General features: G+C 49.1%; 11 protein-coding genes across 11 annotated transcripts; 4 read left to right on the top strand and 7 right to left on the bottom strand.

Annotated features, from left to right (window-relative positions):
- The first annotated feature begins 414 nt into the window (after window positions 1-414).
- BDZ99DRAFT_17495 (uncharacterized protein) lies at window positions 415-2,735 on the top strand. Its single transcript, XM_033713003.1, has 2 exons — window positions 415-489; window positions 620-2,735. Exon 2 carries the CDS (start codon window positions 689-691, stop codon window positions 2,336-2,338), a length of 1,650 nt encoding a protein of 549 aa, XP_033584475.1. The 5' UTR covers window positions 415-489; window positions 620-688; the 3' UTR covers window positions 2,339-2,735.
- A 396-nt stretch (window positions 2,736-3,131) lies between these two features.
- Window positions 3,132-4,811, bottom strand: BDZ99DRAFT_513751 (uncharacterized protein; the record flags this gene model as incomplete). Its single annotated transcript, XM_033724746.1, has 3 exons — window positions 3,132-4,559; window positions 4,640-4,722; window positions 4,772-4,811. The coding sequence occupies 3 exons, from the start codon at window positions 4,809-4,811 to the stop codon at window positions 3,132-3,134; spliced, it is 1,551 nt and encodes a 516-aa protein (XP_033584474.1).
- A 1,008-nt stretch (window positions 4,812-5,819) lies between these two features.
- On the top strand, window positions 5,820-6,485 carry BDZ99DRAFT_17330 (uncharacterized protein). The gene is made up of 2 exons (XM_033712990.1): window positions 5,820-6,186; window positions 6,253-6,485. The coding sequence occupies exons 1-2, from the start codon at window positions 6,064-6,066 to the stop codon at window positions 6,442-6,444; spliced, it is 315 nt and encodes a 104-aa protein (XP_033584473.1). The 5' UTR covers window positions 5,820-6,063; the 3' UTR covers window positions 6,445-6,485.
- Window positions 6,486-7,641: 1,156 nt separating this feature from the next.
- BDZ99DRAFT_457231 (uncharacterized protein) lies at window positions 7,642-7,856 on the bottom strand. The gene has a single exon (XM_033718639.1). The coding sequence runs from the start codon at window positions 7,824-7,826 to the stop codon at window positions 7,671-7,673; it is 156 nt and encodes a 51-aa protein (XP_033584472.1). The 5' UTR covers window positions 7,827-7,856; the 3' UTR covers window positions 7,642-7,670.
- A 106-nt stretch (window positions 7,857-7,962) lies between these two features.
- Window positions 7,963-9,403, top strand: BDZ99DRAFT_457230 (phosphotransferase enzyme family protein-like protein). Its single transcript, XM_033718638.1, has one exon. It carries the CDS (start codon window positions 8,051-8,053, stop codon window positions 9,383-9,385), a length of 1,335 nt encoding a protein of 444 aa, XP_033584471.1. The 5' UTR covers window positions 7,963-8,050; the 3' UTR covers window positions 9,386-9,403.
- A 523-nt stretch (window positions 9,404-9,926) lies between these two features.
- Window positions 9,927-10,305, bottom strand: BDZ99DRAFT_513749 (uncharacterized protein; the record flags this gene model as incomplete). The annotated part of the gene is made up of 2 exons (XM_033724745.1): window positions 9,927-10,156; window positions 10,212-10,305. 2 exons carry the CDS (start codon window positions 10,303-10,305, stop codon window positions 9,927-9,929), a joined length of 324 nt encoding a protein of 107 aa, XP_033584470.1.
- A 1,878-nt stretch (window positions 10,306-12,183) lies between these two features.
- On the bottom strand, window positions 12,184-12,568 carry BDZ99DRAFT_513748 (uncharacterized protein; the record flags this gene model as incomplete). The annotated part of the gene is made up of 2 exons (XM_033724744.1): window positions 12,184-12,291; window positions 12,440-12,568. 2 exons carry the CDS (start codon window positions 12,566-12,568, stop codon window positions 12,184-12,186), a joined length of 237 nt encoding a protein of 78 aa, XP_033584469.1.
- An 828-nt stretch (window positions 12,569-13,396) lies between these two features.
- Window positions 13,397-14,117, top strand: BDZ99DRAFT_513747 (uncharacterized protein; the record flags this gene model as incomplete). The annotated part of the gene is made up of 2 exons (XM_033724743.1): window positions 13,397-13,635; window positions 13,724-14,117. The coding sequence occupies 2 exons, from the start codon at window positions 13,397-13,399 to the stop codon at window positions 14,115-14,117; spliced, it is 633 nt and encodes a 210-aa protein (XP_033584468.1).
- Window positions 14,118-15,907: 1,790 nt separating this feature from the next.
- On the bottom strand, window positions 15,908-18,082 carry BDZ99DRAFT_470499 (uncharacterized protein; the record flags this gene model as incomplete). Its single annotated transcript, XM_033721632.1, has 4 exons — window positions 15,908-16,435; window positions 16,481-16,770; window positions 16,801-17,047; window positions 17,165-18,082. 4 exons carry the CDS (start codon window positions 18,080-18,082, stop codon window positions 15,908-15,910), a joined length of 1,983 nt encoding a protein of 660 aa, XP_033584467.1.
- A 398-nt stretch (window positions 18,083-18,480) lies between these two features.
- On the bottom strand, window positions 18,481-19,657 carry BDZ99DRAFT_17241 (uncharacterized protein). The gene is made up of 2 exons (XM_033712985.1): window positions 19,543-19,657; window positions 18,481-19,488 (listed from the first exon to the last, which is right to left on the bottom strand). Exon 2 carries the CDS (start codon window positions 19,343-19,345, stop codon window positions 18,677-18,679), a length of 669 nt encoding a protein of 222 aa, XP_033584466.1. The 5' UTR covers window positions 19,346-19,488; window positions 19,543-19,657; the 3' UTR covers window positions 18,481-18,676.
- A 163-nt stretch (window positions 19,658-19,820) lies between these two features.
- Window positions 19,821-21,144, bottom strand: BDZ99DRAFT_513743 (alpha/beta-hydrolase; the record flags this gene model as incomplete). Its single annotated transcript, XM_033724742.1, has 4 exons — window positions 19,821-19,906; window positions 19,960-20,868; window positions 20,915-20,988; window positions 21,038-21,144. 4 exons carry the CDS (start codon window positions 21,142-21,144, stop codon window positions 19,821-19,823), a joined length of 1,176 nt encoding a protein of 391 aa, XP_033584465.1.
- Window positions 21,145-21,392: the final 248 nt, after the last annotated feature.

Below are 21,392 nucleotides of genomic sequence, written 5' to 3'. Positions count from 1 at the left end.
GCCCTACCACCGCATACACTCGGCCCCTTGTGTGGATGAGGCAGCTCGGTATGTCGCCATTTTTCTTACCTCTCGCTGAGCTTAGCAGGCCGCTCGGCATTACGACCAATACCCACGCCAAGCGTGGCAAGGCGTGGCAACACCTCAAATATCGCGATTCGAGGCCGTTCCTACGCCGCACGGTAGCAGTTGTCTCGTGCTCTCAATGTGACTTTAGGTGTCTCGTCAGCCTCAGTCCAAGCCACTCTTCCGGCGATGTCCGCTCCTGAGAGTCATATGTACGAGCAAAATTCTCCTCTTCAAAACAAAATTGGCGGACGCGTGGGATCTCCGATGGTAGATGCTCATGAGAGCTCTGACTGTGGTGGTGTAGTAGAAGGTCTCGTGTCGAGGGAGCGAAGTAACGTGCAGGCCGTCACCTGACCTCTGACCAAGCAGCCTTCAAGATTTACCACCACATACACCTGGGTAATTGATCGGAATGTAACAGTAAGTGTTTCGAAAAACACGCTACAAAACTAATAAACTTGATCCTACAAAGGTATAGCGATGAACAGTTTCTATGATCAGATGTCCAGTGATGTCAGGCTATCCATTCTAACCAATCGGGTCCCCGCAGTAGTCTACTTCAAGAAATACTCCACATGAACCACTCGCCTTTCCTTGAAGCAGACCGTCTACAGACCTCATGTATTCACAGCTAACATTGCACCTATCGACCATTCACCAAGTGGAGAACGTACGAGGCTCGACCCAGCTCGGCACCATTATTGCTTGCCAGCACATCCTTGCTTCACCGCTTGGTTTTACCGAGCCGCCTCGACATCATCCTGATATCGCGTCGCTACATACATACTCGAGCAACTCCGGCTACCCAGACACCTCGCACATCCCTCATGTCCCTCCTCACACAGCCACCATGTCCTCCAAGCTCGACCAAATCGTCAAAGGCGCGCCTCCTCCGAATCTCAGCGCGCCGCAGCTAGCAGCCTCCGCATCGGCCAATGCCCGCCTCGCTACCCTCAAAACACCTCGACCGCCGCACCCGCCCTCAGACCCTACCTCCTTGCTGCCCTCCTCTCCGCCGCAGATCTACTTGAACCTCCTCATCCTCGAAGCCTCCCTCCGGAGCCAATTCCTCACGCTGCGCGCCCGCCGCCGCCAAAACACCTTCGTCCTGACCCTCCTCACCCTCTGGATCCTCTGGTTCACCTACGCCCTCTTCCTGCGGCCGCGCGAAGACGGCACCGGCGTCGGCGGCTCTGTCTACTGGGTCGTCGACATGGCCGAGAAAGTCGCCTTCATGGGCGGCGTCATCACCGCCATCCTCTTCTGGGCCACCGGGCAGTGGGAGCGCGGCGTGCGCTGGCCGCGGCGCTGGATCGGCGTCGCGAACCGCGGCCTGCGCGGCATGAACTGCAAAATCGTCGTCATGAAGGGGCCCTGGTGGATCGAGGCGCTCAGCCATCTGAGCTTCCTGATGCCGTGGGAGCTGGTGTCCGCGAATACCCCCGGCGGGAATTACCACTATATCAATTTCGCCCAGGAGAAGAAGGAGCATTTGAGTGGGGAGGGCAGGCCGAGGAGTATGATGACCGAGCATGGGCAGGAGTATGCGGAAGAGGATGTTAGTTCGGGTGGGGATTATGTGAAGTTGTTGTTGCTGCCGAAGCCATTTACGCCGGATTTTAGGGAGAATTGGGAGCTGTATCGGACGGAGTATTGGGAGAAGGAGAATGAACGGCGGGCGGAGCTGAGGAAGAGAGTGAAACGGCGACAGCGGGAGATTGCGAAGGAGGAGGGCGGGTGGTTGTGGTGGACTGGGTGGAGAGGCTGGAAGAAGGCGAGAGGTGTTGGAGGCAGGCTGGCTGATATTGAGAAGAGCCATCATCATGGGCACGGGCATAGTCGCAGTCTCTCGACACAGAACTCGCTCAAGAACAAATCGAGGAGAGCGAGTTTACTCAAGGATCGGGGCAGAGACGGTTCGCATTCTCGGTCTTCATCTCGCAGCACCACACCGACACCAGAGATTGATGAACGTGCTGCGAAGAGCAGTCTAGAAGAGAGGCAAAGGAGATGGAGCAATAGTACAACAGGCAGTACTTCCGACAGGCGGAGAAAGAAGCCCACGTCTTCAGTCGGAATGACCTCGGCCGGGAGACCAGTGAGACTTACCCCAGCGGGATCGAGACCTCAAACACCGAATCTTGGGACGTCAATGGAGATGGCCAGCAAGAGAACCTCCACTCTGAGCACTGCAGAGAGCTTGTCCGGTACAGAAGGAGAAAGCCCTGGAGCAGTTCTGGATGAGAGACATATAGCACCCTCGGCATAGCTTGTATAGCCATTTACGAAATTACTCAATCTACGAATGTACATACGTCACTATTTGGTCCATTATTCGAAACCAGTGACCTGTCGGTTTGAAAGAATCTGATTATCACTGGAGCAATTATGTCACATGATCATGGGGGGAAAAGGATTACTCTGGGGGGAGATTATTCATTGAAAGTTCAGTCAAGATCTACAAACAAACTCGAAAGATATGAGACCTAGGTGCCTCTTCGGCACCAAGAGTGGGAAGAGAAAACAACAGATCTGTTTCACCATCCCACATCAACTCATATACGCCCTCCAAGGATCGGGCGGTGGTTCAGGCCCCCGATATCCGTCGATGCCTAGGTTGAATGTGTGAGATGGCACGAGAGGAGGTATCGGCGGCCTTGTATCGCCCGTACTCGAGGCGGGCTCTGGCGGCACACCCCTTTCCACATCTCCGACCGCTTCGCTCTGGGTTTCCCTCTTGCGCAAGCATGTCGCACTTTTAATGGCAATCGGGACCAAGGTCACAGAGTAGCCGTCGACCGTGGCGGCTCGAACAATGCGACGCGCCTGAGCCGATATCGAGATTTCTAGGTGTTTGCAGTTGGTGCGGATTGTCGAGAGGACTGGATGCCTCTGTGTGACCGACGGGCTCGTCGCGAGAGAAAGCCGAGTCAAGTGTTTATGGTGAGACACAACTCGTTACCTCTTCGTCTTCTCGGAATCTCTTGACCCAGGATGGATCGTTGGATCTGGGGTGATTTGCTGGACGGTATGCTGGCTATCTCGTGTCGCTCGTTCATCGGTTAAACTGTAATCATCAAGTTGCTGGGACAGTCCTGAGCGTGGTGAAGCCAGCTCCTGATCTGGGGGTTCACACAGATCGGGAACTTCGCCGGTAACATGTCGATGGCGGAGCAGATTTTTTTGAAGTGTTCAGGAAGCCATAAATCGTAGATGTTCCGGACAAAAGTGTATGCTTTCCATCTTTGATCGCCCTCCGCAGTCGGTGAGATATCAAACTTGGTAATTGGATGTCGGTAGAAAGTAATATCTCTTCCGTTGATAACAGCATAATGGCCCCAAATCCTTACGTACTCATCGCTATGAGAGATTGAAAAGCCATTGATTTCCCGATGTAGTTCGTTCTCTCGGCCTACAAGGCGGAAAAGTGTTGTCAAACCAAGTAACGCCACACTTTGGCTATGGGCATTCTGTCGATCAGCGATGTCAAGTGCGGATGCTCCGCATTTTACTTCGCTGGTAAGAAACGGAAGATACATATTGTACGTAGCTGCAACCAAGGAGGAATCTGTAAGCGGATTGCCGATAAAAGGCTGCAGCTTTTGAAGTTGTTCTCGATTGAATGCATCTTTCTTGAATCCAACGCCAAAGTCTGGCTGCGGGCGAGGACCAGGATGAGAACCAGGAGGAGGTTTAATGAAAGGGATGGCATTGGTCCAGCAAGCGTTAGTAGTCTCTCTGAGCATTTCGAGGTGTTCGGCTCCCATATCGGCCAGTATCTCAGCTGAAGGAACAATAAGCGGTGAAATATAGCGGATTACTTTGGTCTCGTTCTCGCCCCTAATTCTTTTGCAGGTCTTCTTAAACAGATCAGTATCAGAAAAAAAAGTATGTGCAGGTGGTGGTTGTGGCGCTTCCAGGAGCGTTTGGCAAAGCTTTGAGCTTTGAACGGTAACGCCGTCCTTGTAGTCATCCATAAAGCTGCTATAATTCTTAAGTTGATCTTCGAACAGCGGATGTCTATATGGGACACTCTTCTGCTCCCGCGGTAGGTTGCTTGAGGTTTGTGTTGGGGCTGTTTCCGTATTCAAGCTGGCGTTTGAACGTTTGCGGCCAAGCGAACCCGAACTTTTTTTGGCGAGCGCATGACCGACTAGATCTCGAAAACGATCTATTGTCTTCTCTTGTTCTTCTGTCGGCCAAGTTCTGTACTCCCTCCAGTAGTCAATCCGAGCCTCGCTAATTGTCTTCCACCTGGATAGCTTGTCGACTAAAGCTGTAGATGTTCGTATTCGTTTTGAAAGCGGCTCGGGCGGAGCGCAGGAGGGTGACACTTCGTCTCCTCGAGGTCGCTTTTGTTTCTCCGCCTGCGGAAGGGAGTCAGACGTCGTCTGAGGAAGATTTCTAATTTGCAGGCGCTTCATTGGCCGTTCGGTTGATAAATGGTTCTTGGGATCTAGAGTTTGCTTTCTCGTCGTGACGGCTTGATTCTGGGTTTGTTGAGGATTCAAGAAATTATTCGCAAACGATGTTAGGTCATCGACATTGACGGAAGTTGGCGCATACATACCTCTTGCTTCGTTGAATATCGAGCTTGCTGTTCAGTGCCCTTCTGAGATTTAGTCTTTGCGATTCGTAGACTTCTACGTTGCGCTTCGAAGGTCAGAACAGTTGCGGTATGTCAAGGCTTGCGACGTCATACCTTTCTTCCCTTGGTTTGGCATACGCTGATCACTAGCCATGTTGGCTGGAATTGAAGGGTCGATGCGCTTATTTATGTTGTCTGGAGACGCGGAAGGGTTGGGGGTTGTGGAGTGGACGCGGAAGGGTTGGTGGTTGTGGAGTGGACGCGGAGGGGTTAGAGTGGAGGGCACGGTGTAGCCCGCCAGAAAGCCAACGACAACGCCAAGCCTTGGAATGACGCGACTGGCACTAGTCCAATTCCGCACTCGCCCACCTCATGACCTCCTGGCCTGCGACGATATAACTCCTCGAACTTTACACTGATTTGGACGAAGATATATCTGTCGAGCTTAGTGAATTGACTTAATCCCCTCCTATTGCCTTCTTAACTTGTAGGGACCTGGGAAAAGTTCTTTTTAATTTTCGTCTACCTCCATCACCGCGCATTCCCTTGCACGGGATGGGATAAAGTCCATAAGCTTATCTTTTTATAGGAACTCGTAGTCTATATATCCGCCCGACCTTGACGCCACCTAGTGCCTGCGGCAAAAACTAGTCTGGATCCAAGTTTGCCACCCTCTCTTTCCAAGTCCAATTGTAGGCCGTCGGAGCCATCAATAGGCCGCGAGAGGCTTACATGGACCCGCATCACGAAGGAACCTGTCACCCTGTCGGTTTTCGGGAATATCGATGGATAATGAATATGCCATCTATTCCTTCGATCATGGATTCTCCTGTTAACAGTGAGCTGCGCCGCGTGGTCTAATCTGCGGGGGCGAGTTGTAGAGTCATCGATACCTGCGAGTCGTTTGGGAAAATCCATGCCGGACTGGTCTCTTTACACCATCTCATCGCCACTTCAGAACCCTGCTGCTGTCAGAGTTTGTATCAAGTCTACGCCATATAATCTTCTCCACTCAACGATCTAATCCGGACCTTTTAACTAGTCTAAAGTTAGATTGTGGTGATGAGAGCCTGCTTGCATCATGTTAATTCATCGTTCTCTGATTCCGCGTGGGGGACTCCCAGGGCAGTGGTACGTAGCTTGTCATCCGACCTGTAGGTGAACTTCCAGCCCAAGCCACCTTCAGCCCCAGCCCCGTCTCGCTACAAGCACGGCTGTTGGGGCTTCCATGTCTTCCTTCGAAGAAATCCGTTGGTTCAATACACTCACTCATAGAGAGAAGGCATTCCTTTAGTGGGTGTATGGTGTGAGTTTTCTAGGGGTAATAGGCTTACATTATTACTCTTCTATCAAGAATCCTTTCAGCCTTCGTAAGAACAGTACGGCACGCCTTCAATTATTTGGCAATGATGCAGCCTCTGGGACCGACGTTGGAACCTATCAGCCACTCGTGGCTCTACCGTTGCATGGATGATAAAGTGGCGCAGATCAGCCTTAAGCTGTTTTCCATCGAGGGTAAGTTTACTCGAGGAATGGGGCCCTGAAACTGGAACCTGGCAGGCTTATGGGCCCGGAAATGGGCCTTCCAAGGTGAGGGCCCCAGTTTCAGCACTCCTTGTCGAATACAGGGCCTAAAACTGGGTTCCAACGAGCTGCTCAGTCTCGGCTCAGGATCGCTCACCCCAGCACAGCCACAGCTCAGGCTGGAGCATGAGCGGCTCAGTTCCCTGAACGGGAAACGAAATTGCTTAGGTGCACATTGGGATATCGAACTACCTGTTTTATAAGCCCCAGGGAAAGGTGCCGTTGCATGGGGAAGCTTGTCTCCTGGGCCCGTTTTCAGGCCACTGTTCTATTCCTGAGCACGGATCAGTTGTGACCACTATCGTTTCTTGCTGTACCTATACTTAGAGAGACATGTGCTAGTTCAGGGTAAATGAAATTATCTGCATCCGCGTTAGGACGTTTCGAGCTACCTCTGGTGTGAACCGACGAATACTTGTAGCAGCTCTTCAATAGCCTCACGCCGAATCCAGTAGAAGAATATAGCGAATGGAGCGAAACTTGGCCGTGTAGCGACTTTAATAATTACATTAATTTGAAGTTGTCATCCTAGAAGCGTGAAAGAACCCAAAGGATATAGATTATAGATAGCAGCTGTGGTTTAGAACTGCGCATTAATTTATATTTCTTTCGCCAAGTCTTATTAGCATTTGAAGGCAAATAGCATAGACAACTTTCCTGAGAACATGATCGTCTAAGGACGTTACTGTCTTAGTACGTTACTGTCTTGCGAGCACGTCTGTCTTGAGAATACAACTGTCTTAGGACTGGCCTATCTTAAGAGTGTGACTGTCAAGAGAACGTCCTTATCTTGAGATGCTACCGTTTTAAGACTATAGCTATCTTAAGACTATGGCCGTCTTAAGAGCATGCCGTCTTAGGAACGTGCCGTCTTAGGAACGTGACTGCCCACAGAGTAGAAGAGCTAAAGCACGTTCGGTACATTATTAAAGAACGACTCGTCAATGATATCAGGGTCAGTACAAGCGAGGGCTTGAGCTGTGTGCCTCTTGCAGGGATAAATAAAAGTGTTTCAAACCCCCAAAAATAACCGATACGCCCGTCCCCATGTTCAGCGTGGGCAGTAAACCGGCGGAGCGATTTTTTGGCCCCCAGATTGGATTAGCTCAAGTTTCTAAAAGACCAGTTTAGTTTGGATCGTTTATTAGAGAGAGATTGTAGACGGTTCAACCCGTTTATAGGCTGTGCTCGGGCCTCTGTTCACTCTGTGCGCGCGCCAAGCAGCAAAAGGGGTCCCGGTGAGGGCCCGGTGGAGACTCGTAGGGGTGGCTCTATATTTCGCCCAGAGCTCTAACCTATTCGAGATTTGTGGGGGCACCTGCGCAGATGCGCAGGCGAGAAACCGAACACTGCCTTTACCTCATACGCCTTTCGAGGTAGCGTGAAGACCGCTGCCCTATCCTATCAAAGACACAAGGGAGCCGTATTACTACCCACAGTGGCAATGTAGAGGAACCTGCTTGGTTTTTAGAGGTTTTGCAAGGTGCCAGCTCTGGCAGTGAAGCGTGTGACGGGTGATGGGCGCACGCGCCGTGGCGCTTTCACTTGAGACGTCCATGAGCGGCACAGCTAACGCATTTGACATAAATATCTATCATCCGCTAGCCTTTCCATGTCTCCATCATCAGCAAAGTACTGCTTCGTTGCTGGTTGTAACCAGTCTTGAGCAAACAGCTTTTGTGCTGTTGCAGAATAATTATTGTTTTTGACAGCACATTGTTCAATTTACGTCTCGTCTTCTCCAACACCTCTCCTCCTCACGTGCAGTCCCCGCAGCACCCCCGATTGAATTCAACGCAACCTGGCGACATGACTTTGTTTGATGAGCTTGCCGAGAAGATTGGGGATGATCAGTGGGAAGAGTGGAAAAAACGGGTCCTCGATGCAAAGGAAGAGGTTGCGGCCTTTGTCGCCAGTCGCCGGCCAGGACGTGGAGCCGAAGTCCTCGATTGGTTCCAGGGCTCTTTCAACTTCTGCCTCCAGATTATGTACAACGACGGAACCCCAGATGCCATAATTCGGTTCCCAGGCCCGGGACATACGACGTTCCGGGACGAGAAGATCGTGAACGAGGTCCAGGTCATTCAATTCCTCCAAGAGAATACCACCATCCCAGTTCCGCGCTTAATTAGCTGGGGACTGACCGAAGACAGCCCACAGCATTTTGGACCGTTCATCATCTCAGATTTCGTGGAAGGGGTTCACCTCTCTGATATCCTCAGGGATCCAGCTGATAAGAAGCGACTCTACTTGAATCCTCAGATTGATGGAGAAATATTAGATAATGTGTTCTCTCAAATTGCTGATATCACGCTTCAACTCTACAAATTCAATTTCGACCACATCGGAGCTATTTCAAAGGCCTCTTCTACGGGCTCTTGGTCTGTAACGAAGAGACCCCTGACCTACAGCATGAATGAGCTGGCAACTACGGCATTCTATCCCGTGGATAAGTTCCCTACGGCACCGTTTGCATCTGCAGGCGAATATTTCCGGTCTCTCGTGTCTGAACAGAAAACGCATCTCTGGACCCAGCGTAACCTCTGTGGTAGTCCGGTGGAGGCTCATGATCGATATATCTCCCGCCATTTATTTGCGCAGTTAGTGGACAGGCATTGCATTAATGACCGCGGTCCTTTTAAAATCTTCTGTGACGACTTCCGACCTCAAAACATTCTTGTAGATCCAACTACTCTCCGTATCAAGGCTGTTCTTGATCTTGAATTCACGAACGCTATGCCTAGCCAGTACGCTTCCGAACCGCCCTGGTGGTTGCTACTGGTGGGGCCTGACTCCTATCTTCTTCGAAATCGGACTATCAAAGAATTTGTGGAGGCTTACGAACCTCGCTTGGAGCAATTTTTGCAAGCGATGGAACGAGCTGAGAAGGCAAGAGAGGGCTTAGATGGTGAAAAGCCTCTTTCTTGTCTTATGCGTGAGTCGTGGGCCACAAAACGGTTCTGGTTCAATTATGCGGCTCGGAAACCGTTTGATGTTGAAATTCTCTTTGATAGTTGCATGAAGGAGGGTAGTGCCGGTGTTGAGTCGCTGGATGAAGAAGCACGTGCGGGCTTGGAGCCCTTTGTTGAGATGAAGATGAAGCAGTTGAAGGCATATGACAATGAATGCGCGAAATCTCTTTAGTACGCTTACCATCCTATCCATTCTTTGAATTCTAGTCTCAAGAAGAGCTATCTCTTACCACGTGGCTTGTTGAATGATGTGATCTCCGACGCTGTCATTGGAAGGGTGAAATCACTTATCGACAAATGCTTACGCAGACATATTGCTCGGATCAAGGCGTATTTCAAGTGGCATACCCTATATCATAGATATCCGTGTCACTAGGGTCACTGTCAAGATGGGGAGCGCGAAGCGATGCAGTCGAAATGATTCTTGTGCTCTTTGTAACATCTAGAGATGTTGTAGCATCCACCACACTTCATCATTGCTGTTATAACGCATATACCTAAGGTAACAGTAAATGAATGGCGCAGTGTGAGTACACCTAGATTTCCAACTCCTTCAGCACCTTCTGCAACATGATCTATTCGCTAGCCCCATGGATTGATGGGAATCATCCTGTTCCGGAGTGGTTCGCTGCAGTGCGGTCAGTGGTTTTGGCCGGCATGGATGGAACATGTCTCAAAGAGGTTCAGACGTACCATCATCAGAGCTAGGAATCCTAAGAAGAGCTGCCTCCAGCACCACGACGTTCCTGGGATGCCTTTCCAGCCGCTTCGGTGGCAGCACGTGCCTCGCGGTCCTTCTTAGCCTTTTCACGCCTATCGCGGGACTCTCGTGCTGCTTCTTCCCTGCGCCTCTCCTCTTCGTCGTTGGGAATTTTCACGAAACCGCCACTGGAAGTCATGTTGTAGGTTCGGTGTGTCGGTGACTGGGTATGGTCAAAGAAACCTAACATGAGAACAACAATTAGGGATCTTAGCTGACACAAGAAAAGGCAACTTACCTGTTTTTCTTGCTGAGCGGGGAAGCTTGGTGTTGTTGAGGAATGGCGAGAAAGAAGTCTTTAGGATGAGTTGATGAAAGTTGCGAGGCAGCATGCCATTTATACACAAACCGAGCAGGCTTTTCACGGCATGATCTGGGTCGGTTGCCTGATGACGAGAAAAGCAGTAGCATCTAGGCCCATGCTTGGATTTATTGATTGGGTCTTAGGACTACTTACTGCGATAGCTGACACAGTAGAGTCGGTGAGGATTGCAGCACAGTGTACTGTGCCTCCTCTACGCACTGACTGGTGCGCAGCGTTCGCCCCAATTGAATGAATTCGTCTGATCTGCCAAGAACAATTTCGAGTTCATCGATACTATCGAGATCCATTGGGTTTCGCGGTCCTGTTTGCTCGGCTGTGCAACATTTTGACTTCTTCAAGCGAGAAGGGTGCTCAAGCACAGCAATAAGCGCCTCGTGACCCCGTAAACCTGATTCTGCGTTCGAGCAGAGCTTCAACTCGCTGTGGGTACATCTAGGAATGATCTTGGGAAGTGGATCGGCAAGTTGTGATGGGTTGCGAGCCGAACAACCATATCGTTCAGCGCTCCGACGTCTAAAATTATGGAATGTCGATCACCAAACAATTATGCAACAACGAGCCGCTTTGGTAGATTGAAGTAGGTACACAAACTCTTGACATGTAGTTCAAGTACTAAGCAGGTTTAAAGGTCGTTATATCTGCTGTAATCTGTAGGATAAGTATAAGGGGGAGGCTCGAGATTTCTAAGATATAGCAGGCCACAAATGGGGGCTTACCAATCGAAAGACCAGGAAACTTCCAGTTACCTTGTTTCGGTGTTGGCCTTGTATCGAAGGACTCAAGAAGCCATGACAATCTGGCTCTCCGAGAGTTGCGGGACTCCTTTTCGAAACCGTGGTGTCTTGCTGGGATAAGATTGGGAACTAGTTGCTTGAGAAGCTTGTACACAATCGCTGGTCTAGGATTTATAACTGTCCAGCGACTAAAGCAATTCATTTGTTGCATTAGACTGATAGTAGAGAATAGAGCTATAATTCCAACGCCTTTCTCTAAGGTGTAGATAAAACTCCAGAGGTAGTCGTTCGATTAACGCCGACCCGCGCCATCTTCTTGTGACGACATAGTCTTGATAAAATCACTCCATCATTCGGCGTCGATACTTCACATGCATGGGATAGCAAATCAATTTCTACAACGGTTAGGATGATCACCATGATTGTGTGGCATGGAGGAAATAAGATGCGTCGCGAAGAGTCTGAACATGACTCTCTAATTAAGATAATCGACTGGGGGTCCGGATGCCACCCTACGAGCTAATCAGGAAGGAACCTTCCTACCTACAGGCTATAGCATAACTGTTAGTCACACCATTAGTACAGGTTCACGAAAAATGGGCTACAGAACATAAGTATATAACGCTTAGCAGCACTTACATAGTACTTCAGCGCATAGAAGCTCTTGAAAGGGAATCTGTATTAGCATATTTGTCGTTATCGAAATGATAGATATAATGAGACGAACCGAAACGCCCTGTCCTGTCTCTACAGTCTACCATCTTCTTTGCCCTAAGCATTATCCTAAGCTCTATGATATCTTATTGCAACGTAAGCCTCATTTTACTAGTATGCCTGTGCTAGTTTGAAGTTTAGTAATGCCTTGATGCGACAAGCGCCCGTCCATAGAAACTGATGGCTGGCACGGTCACGCCAGGAAGGAAGTCATATAGATGGAATTGAACATGAGGTTATATTGAGGTAATGAGTGAGCGTATATACGTGATAAAAAGGAGTGATGGGAGGATGACGCCTAATAGCTACGTAGAGGATCCGTGATTCTGAATAGAAGTTCTCATACGTATGAAACTATATGAAGCGGTCAAGATCTCTTAGTAACATAAGCTAACGTGCTAGCTTATCTTTTGAGGCTATTGATAGCAGACAGAAACCTAGTACCAATAGCGGGTCGAGTAGTCCTTTGGAGACACGACTTGACCCCGCCCCTTCTTTGTACTGCGGTAGATGGTGTCTATGATGTCGATCAGCTCTTGCTTGTCCTGGAGAACTTAGTTGAGCTTGTTGTTGTTGCCGGTTCCGAAATCGCACATTATATGTTTGTTGCGGAAGAAGAACATGATTGTGATCGGGTTGTATAGTTTGTACCTGTGGTAACACATCCTTTAGCCTTTGGTATTTATTTTATACAAATGATGGAGAGCTCAATTCGGCCGAGATGGATTGAGCCGCGGCGCGGAAGTCAAAGTCGGTTGGCACAGAGATCTGGCTCGAAGCAGCGGCGACGAGTCTGAAGAGGGAGAAAATCCTCAAAGACATTGCGCGCGCTGTAATATATGATTGAAATAATAGATAGAAGGAGAGAGCGATGAAGCTAGAAATGACAACAATGAATTGGAGCCTTACCTTTGGTCCACTTTAGGGGATTTGTGGTAGGAGGATAATTCAAAAGCAGATTTTATGAGGATTCTGAGAATTACTCATAGCTGGCATATCCCTACGGGATTAGTCGGCATGATATCGCGCCCCATATCCACACTCTCAGATAGATCGAGGATGAAGCGGAGCACTCTGAGCCTACGGGCATTTCGTCCCATCTTCCTCCTTTCCAACGTGGGTATTGCGGTGTGGTGAACAGGGCGCTGTCGCGAACTGCACGCAGTCTGCGCGGCATAGTCTGGGGGCTTGGTTAAAACTACAAGGTTTGAGGCTTAGCTAGGATACAACGCTGAATGCTGTCATGGTGCTAGTTTCGAGTGCTCAGGGTAAGGACTGAGTATATCCCAAGAGGTGGTGCGCGGAGTTGGAGGCAAGTATTCGCAGGGCTTGGTTACAACGTTGGGGGCTTGATTCCAACATCGGGGGCTCGTTTACCTGTCTTTCAAATCATGAGAGCCTTGGATGGACTCCTTAGACATTAAGGCGCAGGTGGCACAAGAAGTGTATTTATAGCGCGCTTTCGTTGCCTCTAATTTGGGAGCGCTTACTTAAACGCAATTGTTTCAGATTTGCTATACTGTGTCCTCGAAAGTACGTGGCGACTTTACTTACTTCTTTCAAAGCCCTTTCACATCCAAAATTTGTTCGTGTCTCAGCTTATAGCTCTCAAATCACATCACACAAACCGAACATTTCAGCCAACTGTTAATGAAGCCAACTCTTGTACAAGCACTTACTCTTTGCGCCATCCCGACTGTCTTCGCTGCCGCGGTCCCCCTTAGCTCCACCACCCACCAAAAGCCTGTAGCCCAGATTAAAGTTATTACCGAACCAGAGGGCGCGCTTAAGATTCCCGGCCACAATAATGCTACTTACGGCCCAGTACCCAAGGCCTGGCAACTTTTTAAGATTGAATTTCTTGAGATTGCTCCATCGCCCATCCCCGTGTAAGTCAACAGAGTCTTCCTTTTTCTCTTCAAGCAGGGCTTGACCATAATCGAAATAAGTAAGTTATAGCTAATAACTTGTTACCAGCAATCGGATCTTCTTCACGCTCCTCCGGGGCGAGATCTCTCTGTCTAAGACCAAAGACCCTGCGCATCTTGACAAGCTCCTTACCAGCGCAACCCTCACCATAACCAGCTCCGCCATCCTGTTAAATGGTGATCATGAGGACACGAAGAGCTACACTGTACCCCTCCGCACTACAGCATTTGGTCCGGCTCACCTTTCGATCCGCAATGCCACTGCGTATGTGGAGCATTTGAGCAGCAGCGGCAGTAACGATATCCTAGTCGACTACTGGATTCCAGGTATATTCCTGCGAACAGGAACGTGGACCTTTGAGGTTGTTGCTGAGCTTGAAGATGGAACTTGCTTGTTTGCGATGTCACTGACGCAATGGTTAGAGGGCAGGGCGAAACGGTAAAAGTATGACAGCTAGCAACGCCCTACAGGCTTCGCTATCATTTCTACTACAGGACCTGCACCCCAAATGCTACATATTTATCGAATAGATTAGACACTCTTGGCACTTCCCGCAGTATTAATAAGCTTGCTCCTGCTCGCCCAAACAATCTCTATTTCCCCATCTTCTGTAATAGATATTATATAGGACCCAGTCGCAGTAGCTCTATATCCTTTGCTATAACTTTCGTAATATTATTCTTCACATATTCTCTTAGTAGGTCTGCAATCTATAGTTAGATCTAAGACTAATAGTATCCTTGCTACCAGTAACGCCGCATTAGTTAAGTTGTTAATACCGACTGTAGCTACAGGCTCATCTTAAGGCATTTGCGTTATACTCTATTAACTGTCTAGGTTGTTAAGGTGGCTTATAGCAACTAGGCATCCTACTACTAAGAGTATTGTCTATAAAGCCGCCATACTAGGGAAATACGCAGCGCCTCTTGCAGCTGCAATAATAACCTTAAATTCCTTGTTTTTTGCTGTTTTAGTAAACTTATGCATCCAGTTTAGCGTCTAGTAGGCGGAGGTAATATATGCTTAGTATAGGATATTAAACTTCTTAAGAATCTAAAAGTATACCTAGAGAACTAACATATTAAAGTCTAAGCCTATTATTATAGGCTGCATGGAAGCAACTAACGTGTACGCTATGTAGCCTATAATACAGGATAAACAAGATAGAGAAAGGAAGTAAGCTCTGCTCAACCGTGAGAAAAGGAGGCAGTTGCGTACGACGCTAAGCCGGACTCAGGAGATGTAATCGAGGGAGTCCTTATTTGGGCCGTGGCCCGTTACACTAAGTAAGTAGTAAAGCTTTATATAAGTAGGTAGAAAATATAAGTATTATAGTAGTATAAACCTTTCTTTTACTAACTAATAAAATATTATATAAATAGCCTAGAGATTCTTAATATACTTCCTAGAGAGAAATTTATTAGTTTAATCTATTAAATAGTAGGGGGAAAATATCCCTTTAGTAAAGTATAGTATAAGGTTTCTAGGGATAATAGGCTTATATTATTACTTTTCTATTATAAATTTATTTAACTTACGCCTTACTATATACTATTCTAAATATTATTTAGTAATAATATAGCCTCTAGACCCCTAGGGGACATTGGAACCTATTAGCTACTTGTGGCTCTGCCCTTGCATGGATAATAAAGTGGTGCAGATTAGTCTTGGGCTGTTTTCCATTAAGGGTGAGCTTACTCGAGAATTGGGGCCCTGAAACTGGGACCTAGCAGGCCTACGGGCCCAGAAATGTGCCTTCCGAGGCAGGGTGAGGACCCCAGTCTCAACTCTCCCTGTCGAATACAGGGCCCAAAACTAGGTTCCAACAGCTGCTCAGTCTCGGCTCAGGGTACGCTCACCCAGCACAGCCACAGCTCAGACTGGCGCATGAGCAGCTCAGGTTCCTGAACGGGAAAGGAAATTGCTTGGATGCACATTGGGATATTGTATTACCTGTTTCACAGCGCCGCGTAAGAACACGGTCGGACTTCGCGTGGTTCCGAAAACGTCGCGATACGTTTCTGATAGCCGCAATTGTTCTTTCGTGTCTCGAAACGAGACTCTCGCATATGTTTTGATGTAAGGCATCGGCTATCGTAAGAGCATATTCGAAAGAGTTTGAGGGCGACCTCATTTTGAAAGAGTCAGTCATGAAGGAATCGATAGCAAGAAGAGCGATCGCAATGACGATACCATCAATTCATAACTCCAGTACAGCTTGAAGGAGCGTCTCTATGTCTGAGGAACCTCCACTTTCTTACTTGAGTCGAGCTCCGAGCCCTTCATGGATCCTTGCGAATCATCCGTATTCTGAGCCACCTTAACCTCTATCTTGGGATCGGTCTTGGTACTCTCATTCGACTCTTGAGATTCTTCTGATCCGCTCTCAATAGTTCCTAGTACGCCAGAATGCTGCTGAAAGTGCTCGCTCACGGCACGAGAAGACCTCACAGAGATACCCCTGCTCACCCGCACATGGCGACGAGGCCCTTGTTGGTGTCTCGAAACCGATCGTCGACGAATAGAGTCAAACATAGGACGGATGTTGCCCTCTACATCGATAGAGATACTCGACTCTCCGCTCCTCCGAGGCTGTTCTCTAGATTGAGACTCAGCAGGCACCCGACTCTGCTCAGGGGAATAGTCCGCCCTCGTCCTATCGCCAAAGGAAGGGAATTTCTCAAGAGAGTCGTCCGAGCTGTCCGACACAATCTTCGGGAGTACCATCTCCGTGTCTTCCCGCTTCTGGCGTCGTTGCTTCTGCTAGCATGTCCAGATCCTTGCAGGCCAAGTGACGATGATTACACTGCATTCGGGTGACTGCAATAGGAACTTTTGAATCGCCCCTCTGCGGTGTCCTGACTTCCTGCCAAGTATTTGGAAGATGGGAAAGCAGATGTAGTAGACGATGTATCCTAGGAAAAGGATGGTGATTACGAGTGCAATCACCGTCGCATTTGAGAGATCCTTTTTTTGGGATACTGACGAGAGAGCAACGCTGATGCCGTTGGCAAACGTGATGTTTGTAGCCCGGACAGTGAGCGGGAAATTGCCGGAATTCTCGTGGGGCATGTTGAAACCAAGTTCAGTGTTGACTATTTATAGTGCAAGAGGCGATCATATACATGCTAATAAGGCAGTGAATTGGAGAAGGAGCAGGCTATACTGTGAATTGATGTGATCATGTTGCTTTCGGTTTACGAAATTGGAATGGGGAGTTAGGAGGAAGGAATCGGCGGAAGAATTTGAATTAGGATGTTGATGACAATCGAGATAGACGTGGTAAGTGAAATATAACACTATGCGGGGATATCCCAGCATCTTAAGAGACAGATTATCATGAAGAAATTGAGGAGTCATCGAGTGCTCTAGCTAGGGGTAGTGAAGTCTGTTCGACCTCATCTAGAAGAAGTCAGACCGGGGCTGCTTTCATATCCAACCAAGGGAGTTCTCAGACTTGGTGGGGGCAGAGATCTGGGATTTTCTTACATGTCGTCCAAAGCCTGGTCGTGTTGTAGCTCCCGGTTCATGTTGGGCTATCGGAGGAGAGTTCAAGTTGATATCAACAAATTCTCCTGTGACGAAAGGGGTAGTAGCATAAGCGGAATTATTTCTCGGTGCCTCAAACGTTGCACCGAGGTCCTGTGTCCGCATCTCTTCGTCGTTCCGCGCAGCCGCTTGCACCTCCCTTCGCTTCTTGAAGTGCTTGAAGGGAAATGCAAGCGCGAGTACATCCCAGTGATCGCTTCCGAGGAACCATCGCTTTGCCGCATCACCCCTCTCGTTAGGCATAGATTTGTGCACAGAACGAAATGCTCTTAGTACGAATGAAAAGAGCCAAACAAGGAACAAAGAGCCAAGAGCTAGACCAACAACCAGGCCTAGATCAACATGACTGTGAGCTTGTGTTGGTTGGGGAAGCGTACCGTTTCCCATTGTGATATTAGCAGGTGGTGGAAGCGGCTGAACGATCGTAGTTGGTGGCGGTTGAATCGTCGAGGTTACCTGCGTCGAGGTTGTATGCGGTTGGCCACCGAGCAACTTGCTACTACCGATCAAACGAGTAGCATTGCTAGGAGGATAGGGCGCAGGGAAAGCGGACCGCGTTGAGTTCGCTATTGGAGAAGCAAAGGTTCCTGGCAGATTGGATGTGATAGGTACACTTGATGATATTGGCTGCGGCGGGACGACGACCGTTTGAGTGACCGTTACTACGACGTAATTTCTGCCACTCGTCGAAGAGCTAGGGACTATGATGTTGAGCACTCCCGTATCGGTATTGATTGCCGGAGAGTTTGAGTAGCGGAAGCAAGTCAGTGTGGGAATTATGTTCGAGGCGACTTTCAGTGGTGTCAGCCCTAAACTTTGGCTGGGTGGAACTTGGGTCAGCGAGGCTGTCAACGACATGTTCGTTTTCAGTATCCGCACTGGATGAAAGAAGTTGCTTGGAGTGCCGATGGTTTCTAGAATTATCTGGAGCAAGCAACGAGGAGTTTGAGAAACGGAGTTGTCCCGCAGAGAATGCACCAGTTATATACCTTGAACTCAACAAAATCCATTGTGAAGTTATTGTATTCTACAGTGCCTCAACCTTCCTCCAGTTCCTATAGGTCCTGCAGCTGGGGATGTGTTTCGACAATGCAAGTCGATGCCAAACATTGTCAATGCTATCGCTAGGTTGACTGAGGCCACCGCGCAAACCGTAGCCAGCAAAAAGAGACAAGGAAATGTTCAAACAGTGCCCACATAAGCGTGTGTTCTAGAGACCTATCCGTAGTCTGTAGTGTCTCGATGGAGCAGGAATTCTGGAGCGCATTGTAGATTAGTTACTCCACAGCGATCCAGAGTGAGTGAGGCATCTAGAATCTTGAAGAGCTTTTGATACTGGAAGCGTGGGAGTCTGATCTTTGTGATATGTAAGCCTTAGTAAGTCCAAATTTCGTATATTGCGGGACGAGAGTAAGAACTTGTAAGCAATTCACCTTTACTGCGAGCTACGAACTAGACACTATCGCGGCGCAAGGTCTCCTTCCCGCCTCTTCCAAACATCAGCGCTGAAACAGTCGCTCTATTCTTCTTCAGCTTTGAAGCCGCTGGCCGTGGGGGTAGCTCTGGCCACTCTATGGTAGCTGGTGCTGGCATAGGGGCATCAGCCTGAGCTTCGTTGTTTGGGAATGGTCTCAGCGATGAAGGAGGCGGCTTTGGAGGATCAATCGGATGAAGCCCAATTCCCTCTTCCTCATCGCCCACGACAAATTTCGAGCCGTCATCTTGGTCTTTCTTTAATTCCGAGTTTCGTGATCGCGGGTTCCGAAAGTAAGCACCTAGGTCGTCCATTTCGCGCCCCAGCCCTATCGCAGCGTTTGTCCGAGATCGACGTGCCTCAGCGCTCAAAGCATAGTCCAAGTTCGAAACTGACCATCGAAAGCTCCGTGATTGTGGTTTTGGTTTTTGCTTCCGACCGCAGCAGAGCTTTGGCAACCAGCAGATCTCGTGGCGCTCACGGTAGAAGCAGAGCAGCCATGTCATGAGTATGCCAACCGCGACGAGGAAGACGACAGTAGAGATGAGAACTCCGAGAACGAGCTGTGATGGCGGGGCCGCTGGACCATTGCCAAAGGCGCTATCCGACCGAGAAGACACGACCGGGTAACTGGACATAGCGGGCATACTGAGGTATCTGGAAGAAGGTATCACTGAGAGCTGCCTGTTTAGCTCTGTTGATATCAAGGAATCGCGGATCGACAGCTTTGGATGACGTTGTAGAGTTGGGTACCTAAGGGTCCTTACTCTCGTATCTGCGATAGACGTGTCTGTGAGTAGAGGTCAAAATCGGAGACAGACAAAGAGCTCTGGGGCGATCTGACTTCTCTCGTAGCAATAAAGAAACGCGTAACAATAGCTTTGTCAAACGGCCGTGTGCGCATTGCGGGTGAGAAGACGAGAGCGTGAACAAAGGACGGCGGGGTGATGGCAAGCGAAGGTCGTCGTCTTTGTGAGGAAGTCGCATGACGAACGGGAGGCCCGTGCACCACGAAGGTGAAGCAGTCCCTCACCTCTGGATATTACGAGAACTTCGAATTAAAGTTTAAATCTTCACTAAAAGGACCGAAAGGCGTCAGGTAGATAGTCAGCTATGGATCGACTACACTAACGCTGAAGCTTGCGGGAGATCGAAGCTTCTCACGACCGCGAGAGCTACCGGGGTCCATTTCATGATAGAATCATGTCCTAGCGCCTTCACGTCAGCAATTTATAGGTACTCTTGGAGCAATAGCACTGACCTCCGTGATATACAATCTCCTTTCTGATAATCCTCTCGCCATCGGTCCAGCTGTCCACCACCCCACCATCACCGAGGTCGATCGACTCCTTCAGTTTGTCTATCTCTTCCCTCGTCATCTTGTGCCCCGACACTGCTTCCACGACTCGATAGAAAAGCTCATTAGACTGATAGAAAGGCATTACGATGTCTCCCGTGGCATGGACCATGGTCACTCGGATCTTTTTGCTTTTTTGCACCAGCTCTGCTAACCTATCTGCACTCTTCCAAGTGTCTTTTACCCTTCTTCCAAGCCATGCGCTTAACCAAGGCATAAACTTTAGGGGTGCAAAAACAGGCAACACTCCACCAACGGAGTAGGATAGAAAAGCATTCTTCGCATCGCTAAAACCGGCGCAGGTGACAACGCCGGCAATCTGCGCGGGGGGATCCAAGTTGATGGCATACTGGGCAGCGGCACTGGCAACAGCTGTCCCAAGACTGTGGCCGAGTAAAACGATGCGATCTGCAGGAATATGGGCCTCGTTTAGGGCCCATTCGAGCACAGCGATGGCATCGTTGATGCATCCGGCTTCTGTGGGAGTTCCAGTAGAATGGCCAAAGCCGCGATAATCAAACGTTAGAATAAAAATCTTGTCAGAAGCGCCAGACGAGAGAACGCGATACTCCTCGGTGCGTCGGCCCTGTCCGATTGTTGCCGTGTTACCGTGGAAATAGATCACAAGTCGTGCTTCCGGATCCTGAGCTAGAAGTTTGAAGGCCAATCTTTCTTTCACGTCCACGAAAGGGCCAACCTTTTCTTTCTGAAAGCTTTCAATGTGCTTTGCATAAATCCCCAACGGGGCAATCAGCCATGCGTAGAGGCGCTCTCCATCAGAGGTTGCGATCCGAAATGGAGCGACTTGGCTCTCTGCTACCGTCAGTTGGGCTCCTCATGTTTAGCTCCACTAGCTTACTTAAGAATCCAAACGTTTCTGGCCTGTCCAGCTTGAAACCCCACCATATCTTTACCCAGTGCAAGTATAGCATTCTTCAGGATAATCAACGTTGAGTCCAGTAAGGTGACCATGGTATCTTACTGGCGCTGGAACCATGGGACGCTGCAGAGCAGCATGCCCAAGATCCATATCCCACTCACAGCACTCAGACATACTGTGATGCGGTGGTACGCCCCCGTGGCATCCATAGTCGGTCAGCCTGTCGTTGAGGTGTATAGGGCGTGTGAGACGCTCTGATCAGCGACCGGAAGCAGTCCGAAGAGCTAATCCCAGTCAGTCGAAAAAGCGGAAGATCCCAAAGGTACGATCCAACCACAGTTCTCTCCAGATGTCCAGCTCTGCAACTGCATGAATTCACTTACTAGGTCTCAATGTGCTTCGCTCTGGCGCGGAACAATGGTAGCAATGTTACAACAGGCGCTCGGCGTCACGTGAC

The sequence above is a fragment of the Mytilinidion resinicola genome, assembly GCF_010093595.1.
Source record: "Mytilinidion resinicola strain CBS 304.34 unplaced genomic scaffold BDZ99scaffold_1, whole genome shotgun sequence".
Taxonomy (NCBI): domain Eukaryota; kingdom Fungi; phylum Ascomycota; class Dothideomycetes; order Mytilinidiales; family Mytilinidiaceae; genus Mytilinidion; species Mytilinidion resinicola.
The sequence above is the reverse complement of the archived record's forward strand: the minus strand, read 5'-3'. Positions and strand labels throughout refer to the sequence as shown.